This window comes from Pterocles gutturalis, unplaced genomic scaffold, assembly GCF_000699245.1.
Source record: "Pterocles gutturalis isolate BGI_N339 unplaced genomic scaffold, ASM69924v1 scaffold9866, whole genome shotgun sequence".
In the NCBI taxonomy this organism is placed as follows: Eukaryota; Metazoa; Chordata; class Aves; order Pterocliformes; family Pteroclidae; genus Pterocles; species Pterocles gutturalis.
Genome location: NW_010100384.1, coordinates 61,169 through 72,907, shown reverse-complemented (window position 1 = coordinate 72,907; position 11,739 = coordinate 61,169). Strand labels below are relative to the sequence as shown.

Genomic DNA, 11,739 nt, shown 5'->3' with positions numbered 1-11,739 from the left:
GTAACAATCTCAAGCATCAATAATTTCAGCTAAAACAAGCTCTCAAGTTGAGTTTCTTCCCTCTTTTATCTGAGAGATTACAGGTGCATATTCCTTGGCTCATTGCCCAAGAGATCAGACTGCACAGAAGCTTTTGAAGGCATACAGCCAGAGTAAGCAGTCTTATGGATTTTAATGGTTCTTCCCTCAGAATTTTGAGAACTGGAAGACAACAGACAATGAAGGACATGAAATCAACTTTGGTAAATATACAAGCATTTCAGAAACTCTTACTGCTTTAGAGCAAATCTAATTCTTCAGATATTGGCAGAAGAGTTAATTCTTACTACAGTACTGATTGATACATAAATATCTATTGCAAGATGTTTTTAAAATGCAACACAAAAATCTGAATTTAGCAACAAACCACAAAAAAGAATGATAAAACTGTGCAAGCATTCCAGTGACTACAGAATAAAACAATTTTTAAAGAATCTAGTAACTTGTAAAGCTGTATTGTAGGTTTTACAATACAGAATTATAGTGGCTCAGTGTTGTTAATTCCCCCCCTCCCCCCCGTGTTTAGGTAAATAAAAAACTAAATATTTTTGCATGTTACATATATTTTACTACACAGAGCCCTGTAAAAGTACTGGTATTTTCTCCGGATGTCCATGATTTTACATAGGGTTTATTTCTGGGGTGGACTATTTACTTTTTTTGTTGTTGTTGCTATGAGTACAACAGAAATATTTAAGAACCAAATAATTTATGGTCACAATAACAAATAAATAAATAAACTGCTATTTCACACATTGAGGATTCCAAATGATACAAAAAATAAGTATTTAAAAATTAAAGTAAAACAAATTATAAATGAAAAATTAGAGGTTTATGTTAAATGTTCCTTTCAAAATATATCCATTTTATCAAAACATATGTACATTTATAGGCCATTCAGTGCTTTCACATAATCTAGTTCCAGGAAACATGAGAAAAAATGTTGGAACAGAACAGATGAATCCACTTTAGATATACTTCAGACATGTTTATTGTTAAAAAGAAAAGCAGACAAAACACTTTTGAACTATGAAATAAACAGTTAAACAGTGTTTTAACACCAATAACTACTGTACAACTCAGTATAAGTTTTAATAAACATATTTAAAAGCATTCCATCTAGCAAATTATAAATAAGACCTGTCATACACTTATGTAAATGCAAAAACGTTAAATACACTTGATAGAAACAGATCTGGAAATAAACTCTAAGTCATGGTATTACTGCTTCTTTATATTATTCAATACTATTTTCACCTAATATCTCATTTTATCCATAAGACTATTTTATTATATTCTTTGCTTCTTTGCCTAGCACTCATCATCATACAGTTTATTTCCCCACATTTTTCTGCAGTTTTAAAAATAAGAATTTAATATCAGATAACCCCAATTTCTCAGTGGTAATTATAGCAGCAACATTTAGTACTTAAAGGTCAAGAGAATGTGACAAAGGCTATGTATAGCTGTTACAGTCCATATTATCCTAACTGTCATCATCATCACTACTATTGTGAGTCTTAGTCCACTCCCTGTAGGCCTGTCTTTTCTGAAAGCATGGTAAGGGAAAAAGAAAGCAGAAGTATTAGTTTAGAAGTATTAGTTTGTCTGGCAACTTTTTTAATTAAAGCAAAATAAAACCCCAGAAAACAAAGAAATTCTGAAGTGACATCCTAGTTTATGAAACAGTATGAGCACACAAAATTACCTATAACCTATTTTCTTTAATCAGCTTATACAATCTCTAAATCATTAAAATAAGTTTTATTCCAATCTAATCTAGTAATCCATTGAAAATGGTACAACACTGTCAGTCACCAGACCTGTATGCACAGAGATAATACAAAAGAGAAGAACAATATTTTTTCCCCCCCATAAAAAAATATTATGCTATTCAAACTGCTTCAGAGAGGGGACATGTAATACACTGAGGCTGATGCAAAACTAAGAAATATCTATACAACTAGAAATATTAAGAACCAAAAACATTAGTATACTTGAGATTAAGACATCAAACATACTATATCATAAAATTAATGTCTGAAAAAAAAATTACGCAATTCATTATTTTCTTATTTGACTGTCTATAAGGAGAATTACAACCCTGTTTGTAGCTTTCAAAACATTTCTTCAACAGTACTGCCTTAGAATTGTTAGTAGTGGAAAAATAATATGAAACATATAATTTTTCAATGTTAGCTAATTTCAAATGGTAGCCAACATCACAAAATATGACAGGCATTACAAAAGTCAATGTCTTTATGGTTTTTTAAGTTGGATAATGGAAGGTGGTGGTACTGTACTTAACCAACACAGACAAATTAGAATTACATACTACACTGCAGAATTTTTTAAAGGTTTCTCAGAAAAAAAAAAACCCAAAATGCAAACTTGTACAAATTTAAGAAGCAAAAGCAATGCAAAGTTCATTAGAGAACTCTGCACATTAGAGCTGACACTGTTGGCTTGCTAGCATTTGTTTCAGGGCATTTGTTTACACTTTAAAACAGGAAAGGGGATGTTTTGGAATTAATTTTCTTACCAATAAAAGGAGAAAGATTAGCAAGTAAGTTTATGAGTAGTAGCTTCTAACTATGTTCTAGTTAAGGTAATACAGCTTTATAGCACTAGCTTTAAATTGGAGAGCATGTGTTAAAGCTACTTCACTACAAGAAAGGCAGAGGCATACTGTTATTAGAGAACTTTCACAGTCTGCTGAAAGAGATCACCAGTGAATGGCAAACAGAGCTGAGATGTCCCAAAGAGAACAATCCTCTTCTACCAGAAGAGGTAGAAGACAACACTAATGAAATGCAGAAGAAACAGAAACAACCAGATTGGAATGTGACATGAAACAAACAGCTCTGGCACTTTTCAAAATAGTCTAAAAATCCTCTCCAAAAGCTACTTCATTCTTATTTACTTCTCCAAAAAGGTTATTTCTGTATGACTGAGAATGACGACATTTCCTTGGCACACTGTGAATCTTTCAATGTGTATGTTAAAAATTCTGTTTACATTCATGCAATCACCAATTACTACTTTTATTTCTTTTATGCTTGAATATTTCTAAAAAGAAGTTTTACTTCTAACAGTGAAAAAAAATTTTTTTTGTAAGCTGCATTAACGGTTATAATTACTTCCACTTTGATATCTGAGTCAAATTTGCTTAAGTGGCAGCTGAATTAAAGAATAACTGCTGCTCAGCACGTTCTTCATGCAAACAGTATTCAGCTTCAAAACTGTTTATGTTCTTTCAATGGCTATAGTATTACATAGTTATTTTACATGTGTTTAAAATGCTGTTTTACATAAAATTGAGATTAAAATGTCACTGTTTAAAATGTGTATTATAAAATTACTGAAAGAAGTATCTTTGTGTTTATCAAAAATAAAAATTAAAGACAAACTTTTTTAATTACACATATAAACCTTTCTTTCAAAATACTCTGTATCTTGCACAAATCTCTACAGATATACCAGTATAAATTGTGGTGTTGTTCTCAGAAGTTTTATCACAGCAACTAAATCACCAAAATGGTCATAAGCCTAAGAAATTAAAAGGAGCTTCTTGACTACTGAGTTACTACATAATGGATGGTAGGGAATTTAAGAAATGGGAAATTCTGTAAAATATTAATTTCTATGTATGCTGAGTTCAAATATATGCCAAATTATCTTTCATTTTCTTCACCTGTAACATTTGACTTCCGGTTCCATCTCTTAATCTGTAAGGTCTAATAACTCCATCTTCTCCAAAGAAGCGAGGTGGGCGCAGGCTTATCACATCTTCTGATGAATCTGTAACTCTGACAAAAAAGCAGCAAATGTAGGGAATGTGTCAATATCTCTACTGAGCTACAATATTTAGCAAAGGTTCTAAATTATTTTAAATACAAATTAAATTCAATTACTAGTACAGCAACTGTTGCCTGTATACATACTTTTGCATATGAATAGACACTGAGTAGATATTCTGTGAAACAGTCATAGATTTTACTCAGAAATCTATTTCAGAGAATGATTATTAGAAAATTAGATGGTACAGGGCAGCACACTCCTGCAATACTTAGTGTCTAAGTATTGTACTTCAAAATTAAAGACACCTGTGCCATAAACAACTTCTGCTCTGGTATTTTTCTTGCATTTCTCTCCTAAAGAACTTAAAAGTAGAAAAACAAAAGAGACGGTCAATCTTATGGCAGTAGAAGTGGTCCAGCTCACTAAGAAAAGGGCCATTAAACAGCTGTATTCAGATGAAACTACTAAATGCCCTCTCAAAACACTTTCTCTACTTCTTTACACATTACAGTGTGAGATAATCTACAGCAACAGGTGATACTATCACAGTATTCAATATGCAGTTCCAACACAGATCTCAGTCTGAACAACCAAGACAGATCCTGGTAGTCTTGGAACTCATCTCATATAGTAGTAAGAATACAAAAAGTAACTTTGGTTGCAGCTGAGAAGTCCTTTGCTCCTGTATGTTGGGGGTAAAAGGAAAAAAATCAGCAATTGAAGGAAGTCTGATCACTGAGGCTTTTAAACTAGTTTCTTTGGTCATCCTAGAAATACCTGAAGTCTGATGTGTTTTTCAAATGACAAAGTTGAGAGATCCAGAAACATTGATGCAGAACTGACACAAAGACACAATGTACTACTGCTACTGCTATTGTCTGTTTTATGCCACATGCCATTTTTCATACTTAATTTACTTACTTTTTAATACCCTGAAATGTGCTGCTTGCCATGTCTATGATTCCTCCAGTAGGCCTAGCTACTGCTCCCACTAAACCTTTTCCAACACCTTTGAAAAAACCAGCTGCTCCTTCCTTCTGAGCTCCTAAAAGGATTAAGTGCAGCAAATCAGTTATTCTTACAATCTTAGTATACTTAATTACCATTTAATTACAAATCTTATTTGATATGCAACTACATAGTCTCCTCCACACAAAGTTGATGTAAACAACATTTAAGCTAAAAGTCAGTAGAAACAAAAAATCTTTATACAAGTTTTATAACTCAGATTTATAATGTCTCATCAAATATCAAGAATTTACCATCATTCGAACAGTTAAGGTGTCAGAAGACCTAAACTTACCTCTTATTGGTTTTGTAACTATTCCTGTTATGCCACTGACAAAACCCTACCAAGAGAAATAAGAGAGACATTACAAATATGCTTTCAGATTATATTTTTAATGTTTACATTTTTCTTACTACTTCCCCACTGAATAGCCTCAAACTACCTAAGTTTCACAGTTCTGAAACTGACTACAAGTCAACAGAACTAGACACACCTGCTTCACAGTGCCTACCTTCTCTTCTACCCCTGTACATTTTTCTTTATCACTAAATTGTGGCCATATATTTGCAAAACCAGAATTAAAATAAAGAGTAATAACTCTTGTGATTATGGCAGCCTCTCTATTTGTTACTCTTGCCTGTATAAAATCCATTAATCTTATAAATTTTTTCTCCTTACAGAAACTAATCCTTTTCCACCACGAGTGATACCCTCTCTGAGGCCAGTGGGCTGTTTATTCATTGCTTCTCTCCTTTTCTGCTGGTAATCCTCATCCATAGTTATTGCAGCTACTCCTTTTGCCATAGCACCAGTGATTCTTGATGCAGCACCTGCTAATCCACCTATTGGGAAATAAAACAAAGTAAAATACCAATGCAATTTACAAATAATAACCTATATTGTATATTCACACTCACCTATTAAGTATATTACCACGGTAATGCTGAAACTTACCAACAGCTCCCCCTACTAGTGCTTTAAGTCCTAGTGCCATTCCTTCTATAAATTCTTCAGGACCCTGGATGGCTCCCTAAGAAAAAAAGGGATGCATTTATCTTGAGCTTCAAATAGTATGCATTGCATATTTTTAAATCTTGAGTTTTTATTGGAATTTATATGTAACAAAAAGGACAAGAGCACAAGACCAAGTGAGAAAGTGTGAAAGTGCCCACAAAAGCACCTGTGAGAGAAAGGAAGACATTTTAAAATACTAACTCCTTCCCTTACGTCTGTTTATTTTAAGGCAAATGGAAAAAAAGCAGATTTATTTTAAAATAGGAACCATAAGAAACAGTATTCTGTGAATTAAGCTAAATGGACTACTCTTTCCATTTTAGCTCACTTGAGTTTTCCAGTAACATTTCCTGGCACTTTAAAATTTCAATTCTAAATGCAAATTTAAAACCAAAAAAGGTATTAATATATCCACATTTTCAATATAATTCATATCTATGTATTTGTGCTACATTTCGTAAGAAGGCAGCAGAGATTTTCACCTGGTAAGGTTCATAGAAGAATGCTTCTACTCCTTCAGACAAGCCTCTTATGAATCCAAATGGATTACCCAAGACATCAAGGCCAAGAATAAGAACGTACATCTGTTTAATAGCCTAAAATAAAAATAATTTTTAGGAAAAATATTTCAGAAATTACACTAAAACAAGGTAAACAGTATAGTATAACTAGATTTTAAAAAGTGAAAGTAACACGACTAATATAAAAACCTCAAAATTATTTGGAAAAGTAGAAGTAGTTGTATTAACAAACATCTTACAGTGAGTAAATCATATTAAGTCAGCCAAATAGACATTACTTCTTACAAGCATTTCATAAATAACTGACATTAATGTTCTTGATACTTTACAAAGCAAGCACATTACCTAGATTTCTCTCAAACTACAGGACAAAATTTGTTCTGTTTGCATATGCTGAGAAAATTTTGTTGATTGCCACTGTAAAACATTACAACTACAACTACATGAAGTGTAATTCAATTTTTTAAAAAGGTTGAGCATCCCCTAGGAGATTTCAAATTTTCCCTCTGGGAAAAGGAAGGTCAGAAAACAACAGATAACTTCTTTCCCAATTAAAACCCTATATAGGTTTTTTCTCTTTTAGAGTTGGACAGAGCACTAACTTACTATGTCCATTTATTATTATTAATGATGGATGGATAGACGAGAACTAATTCTTTCATGCAAAAGCATGTCTGCTGCATTCTCTCTACTGAATGACAGGACTGAAGGGTACACAAAGGCCAAAGGGGCATCATAATTCATATACTACTAATGGTCAAGAAAAAGCATTAGCAGTTTGATGCCAATTCTGCTCTATCAGAGCTGCATTGTGTTTGCTTCTACTATCTATTTGAGCAAGTTATTTTGTTTTCCATGCCATTTTTCCTTTAGTCATAATTTGGAAACGGTACTTGCACCCAAAATAAAGGCAACAGAATCCAACCAAGAGTAGTTTTTTTGTATGTGTCTATGCGCTTAACCTCTGTACAACTATACAAGGCTGAAATTAATTTTATTTATTTTCATAGAATCAAAGTGCACAGTAGTACTTTCAAAATTTACTAATGCTGAAATTTACTTATTCTAACCTGTTTTGAATAGTGCCTTACAACTGCTGATTGGAGCTGTTGTGTAGTACAGAAGTGATAGCTGAGTTCAAAGAATGCCAACCTAAAAAAAAAAAAAGAAGAGAAAAAGCAAGCCCTTATTACGCAGAGCAAAATAAAATCTAACATATTGTTATTCAATCTAACAAATCTAACAATATGTAATATTGGTTTAATCTTTGGAAGTAAACCTTACAATCACATTTTTAACCTACTTAAAGACAACATCTTGTACATCTGTGAGGGTGGCTCCTATACTCTTCAGCAGGGGATTCAGGGACTGAAGTGGTATCAATTCATTCTTTCTTTCTTCTTTGTTACTATCTTCTCCACCCGTACTGAGTGAAAAGCTTAAGTGTAACTAGAAGACAAAAGTGAGATTGGGAAATAACAGGCTTATTATATTAGAAGTATTATATTTCTACCTTTTTAATCTTTTAAATGATTCAAAAATTAATCTAAGACATTTCTAATCTTGACTGAAATCAGACTGACTTCAAAACAGAGAACATAAAAACACCACCCAGAGCAATAAAAAGCCTGTTACATTTAAAGGCAAAGTGAATAACTGGAACTACCTTTAAGAAAACAAGAACTTGAAATTGCTTACTTAGGTTTTCGGATAAGGTCTCCAGAATCTTTTAGCTATAGTTTACTTTATTAGCTTGTTTCCAAAAGATCTTGTTTCTATAACTAATACCCAAAATCAAAGCAGATTGAAAATGATAACATAGCATGTTGTCCAAGCAAGAATGAGAAACAAAAGACTGAAAAAAAATAATTAACACAAATTTTATAGGTGCTAAATAAATACTGGGATATGTATACAAGAAACACCCCACCCCATTCAGAACGGAATTAATCAAAATATTTTTTTCATGGAAATTAAGATGACAGTTTCAAAACAGAAAAACATTCAGGAAACTTGCTCACAGGGCTCTATAGTGCACAAGTATATTCAGCAGTTTTCAAAATCAGATGAAAAGAATCATGCTGTTTCCAAATCTCTGAAGGTAACACCATGTACCATTTACTAATTTATGGTATAAGAGAGCTTAACTATAGCTCATTTCAAAGATACATAGTTTGTTTTGCATAATCATTGTCACTTAATTCACAGCTCTATATTGACTTCATAACTGTTCAAGACTAATCTTTTATTAGAACCAGAAGCCCATTTATTCCATCCTATCTCTTCTATGTAATTTTTCTTATCAGATATGACAGAATACATTCAAAAATAAGCTTTTGTTTACTTTGCTTCAAAGTGTTCACTTTGTTATCTTAAACATGTAAAGGGCATTTTAGTTTTCCCAAGTCTTGAGCAGTTTTTATAATAAAACAACTGGAGATACGCCTGTGAACATCTAAATAAAGATACACTGGAACAGCCACTAAATATACTTGGAATGACTTAGGCTAAGTTGTTGACATAAAGCTAGCCAAGCATTTCTTGGAATTACCTGTTGTAATAGCAGACTGTTTCCAACATCTCACCAGATACTATAAAGAGGTGAAACTCAAACTGTTCATTGATTTATTTCCCATGGAATGGGGAAGAGATTCTCTTACTACAAACTGTTATAAAGCCTACAAAGTACCATCACATCTTTGGGGTTGTTCAGCCTGGAGAAAAGAACGCTCCACAGGGAGACCTTATAGCAGCCTTCCAGTACCTGAAAGGGGGCCTACAGGAGAGATGGGGAGGCACTCTTTATCAGGGAGTGTAGTGACAGGACAAGGGGTAATGGGTATAAGCTAAAAGAGGGTAAATTTAGACTAGACATTAGGAAGAAATTTTTCACTGTGAGGATGGCGAGATACTGGAACAGGTTGCCCAGGGAAGCTGTGGATGCCCCATCCCTGGAGGTGTTCAAGGCCAGGCTGGATGAGGCTTTGAACAACCTGGTCTAGTGAAGGGTGTCCCTGCCCATGGCAGGGGGTTGGAACTTGATGATCTTGAAGGTCCTTTCCAACCCAAACCATTCTATGATTCTATGACCTTTAACAATGTCAGCTATAATAAAAAAAAAGGAAAACCAGGAAGCTAAAAATACATGAGAGCTAGATTTGGGGAAAGAGGCTGTCATTTCCATGCAAGTATGCTCATACTATTCAACAGCTGTACCTGAACGTTTATGGGAACAGGGAAATAGCCCAGAGTAGACTTTACTTAAGTAAAAAAACAAAACTGTTTTTCCAGTGAGTAATTAATTATAAAGCAGAAAATGTCACTGCCCAGTAATGCTGGCAGTATACATTTTTCAGAAATTACCTCATTCCCCAATCCACAACACACTGTCTGCACAAAAACTATAGCATTTTGCATGGGTGTCTTAAATAATAAAAAGAACTACTGTATATGAAAAAAATAATAGATGGGAATGTAATAATGAACTTTTAATGTAAATATTTAATAAATACTAATGTAAACCCCATACAAGTTAGTAGTCTATGAAAGCATTTTTCCAGGACATTTTTATTTTATTTTTGATCACCTCTGTGTTTATTCATTTACAGTTCCTACTATCATGCAAGGGGCAAAAATCCTTGAGTTAGAGAGCAAACACAGGCTGTAGTGCAAAAAAGGCATACCTTAATTGGAGAGATATGAAAGTATTCATACAAGCTGATTTGTGATGTATCCATTGATGACACACTCATCAGTTCTTCTTGAAGAGATTCAACATCCTTTTTGAAAAGTTCTAGCTGTAAATGCATTTTCAAAAAAAAAAATATTACTTTAAAATTTTGAGTATATGAAACTACCATGCAGTTGTCACTGAGATACAATACATTGACTAATACAACTTCTACTTTCCTGATCTTACCGTTTAATTAAGGAGTCAACATTTTAGAGCACTTTTAACTAGAGTCTGTTTGCTGCCATTTTTTTTATGTAGAGGAGGAAACATACGTATGAAAAGACAAGCCAACATCAGCATACCTAATAACCCCAAACTCAAGGTAACCACATAGGCATCCTGTGAATTGGACAGTACATTTAGTTTTCCCTTATCACAGGCCAGAAAACAAGCTACGAAGAACCCAGCAAAACCAGAATCTTCTTTTTAAAATTCAAAACAAATGCTTAAGAAACAAAGCAGGAAACTGAGGGGATATTTAATATATTATCCCATGCAAGAGTAGCAAATTTACTTAGATGAAAATATCTACTGAACAACAACCCATAGTAGGCAAATCTTACATCCATTTATTCTGCTATAAACTTAACAAAATTCTAACAAGATTCCTATCTTGCTTGAAATGTTATTCCAGAAATTAATTCCTTTTGTTCCACACTTCCTTCTAAATTTCAGTTTATATTTACAGTGGAGCAACTTTTAAATCTTTTCTCCTTATTTTAGTATAATCCCTAAGCAGTAATACTTTTTTAAGCTCTAATGGACAGATACGTGGAAATAAAAGCAAAGTTATGCCTAGCCAGCATGGGTTCATGAAAGGAAGGTCATCCTTGACCAACCTGATCTCCTTCTATGACCTCAGGCAACAGTAACTCTTAAAAACCTCAAAGCTTCATATTAGTCCCAGACACAGCAATTAAACAGTGTTATGGATGCAGAAGACCAAGTTGTTTTTTCGTTTTTTTAAATACAAGTTGAATAATTATAAGCTTACAACCTATTAATCTTTAAACAACAAAAGGTTTCTACCTCTTGGTCACTCAGCACATCAGCCTGTGTAAAGAATTCAACCAGTGCATACAGAAAGCCAAGATCTAATCTGAGATCCATCTCTTGAATCAGGACCTTAAAATACCTACACATAAAACAAAAAACAGTAATTAACATGTTTCATGAAAATGTGTAACAAAAAACTTAATCTAGGGTATTTAGGCCACTTATGTATTGACTTCAGATTTTTGTTTGTTTGTTTTTAGGGATTCACCATTATTGATGAAAAGAAGGCTTCCTATACTGGTATAAGATAGGCACATTTCCTGTAACCAGAACTATTTTAATCAAGTAGCAGCATTTAACACTGTATATAGCACCTTAAAACACAGAGCTTTTCCTAAATTAAAAAAGACTAAAAACCTGCATTAAGAAGACACTTAAAAACCTTGCTTTACTACACAATTACGTGGATAATAAAGAGCGCTGAGCTTTCATCTCTATTTAAGTGCTCTGATCTCTCTGAGAATGAGCTGGTAAAATCACCTTACATTATGTTAGCCCTTATAATGATTTTAAAGTTTGATTAAAGTTTGATTAAACATAACCAATAGCAAAAGAGATGGAACGTG

General features: G+C 33.2%; 1 protein-coding gene across 1 annotated transcript in view; it reads right to left on the bottom strand.

Annotated features, from left to right (window-relative positions):
• Positions 1–1,525: 1,525 nt before the first annotated feature.
• The window catches only part of VPS13A (vacuolar protein sorting 13 homolog A (S. cerevisiae)), a gene marked incomplete at its 5' end in the record, with an annotated part of 70,097 nt that continues 59,883 nt past the window's right edge, over positions 1,526–11,739 (bottom strand). Inside the window, 11 exons of the mRNA XM_010079596.1 lie at positions 1,526–1,588; positions 3,734–3,848; positions 4,762–4,885; positions 5,144–5,189; positions 5,528–5,691; positions 5,804–5,879; positions 6,346–6,459; positions 7,455–7,536; positions 7,688–7,833; positions 10,068–10,181; positions 11,147–11,252. Of these exons, the coding sequence (XP_010077898.1) occupies positions 1,526–1,588; positions 3,734–3,848; positions 4,762–4,885; positions 5,144–5,189; positions 5,528–5,691; positions 5,804–5,879; positions 6,346–6,459; positions 7,455–7,536; positions 7,688–7,833; positions 10,068–10,181; positions 11,147–11,252 (1,150 nt within the window). The remainder of the gene's footprint in view (positions 1,589–3,733; positions 3,849–4,761; positions 4,886–5,143; positions 5,190–5,527; positions 5,692–5,803; positions 5,880–6,345; positions 6,460–7,454; positions 7,537–7,687; positions 7,834–10,067; positions 10,182–11,146; positions 11,253–11,739) is intronic.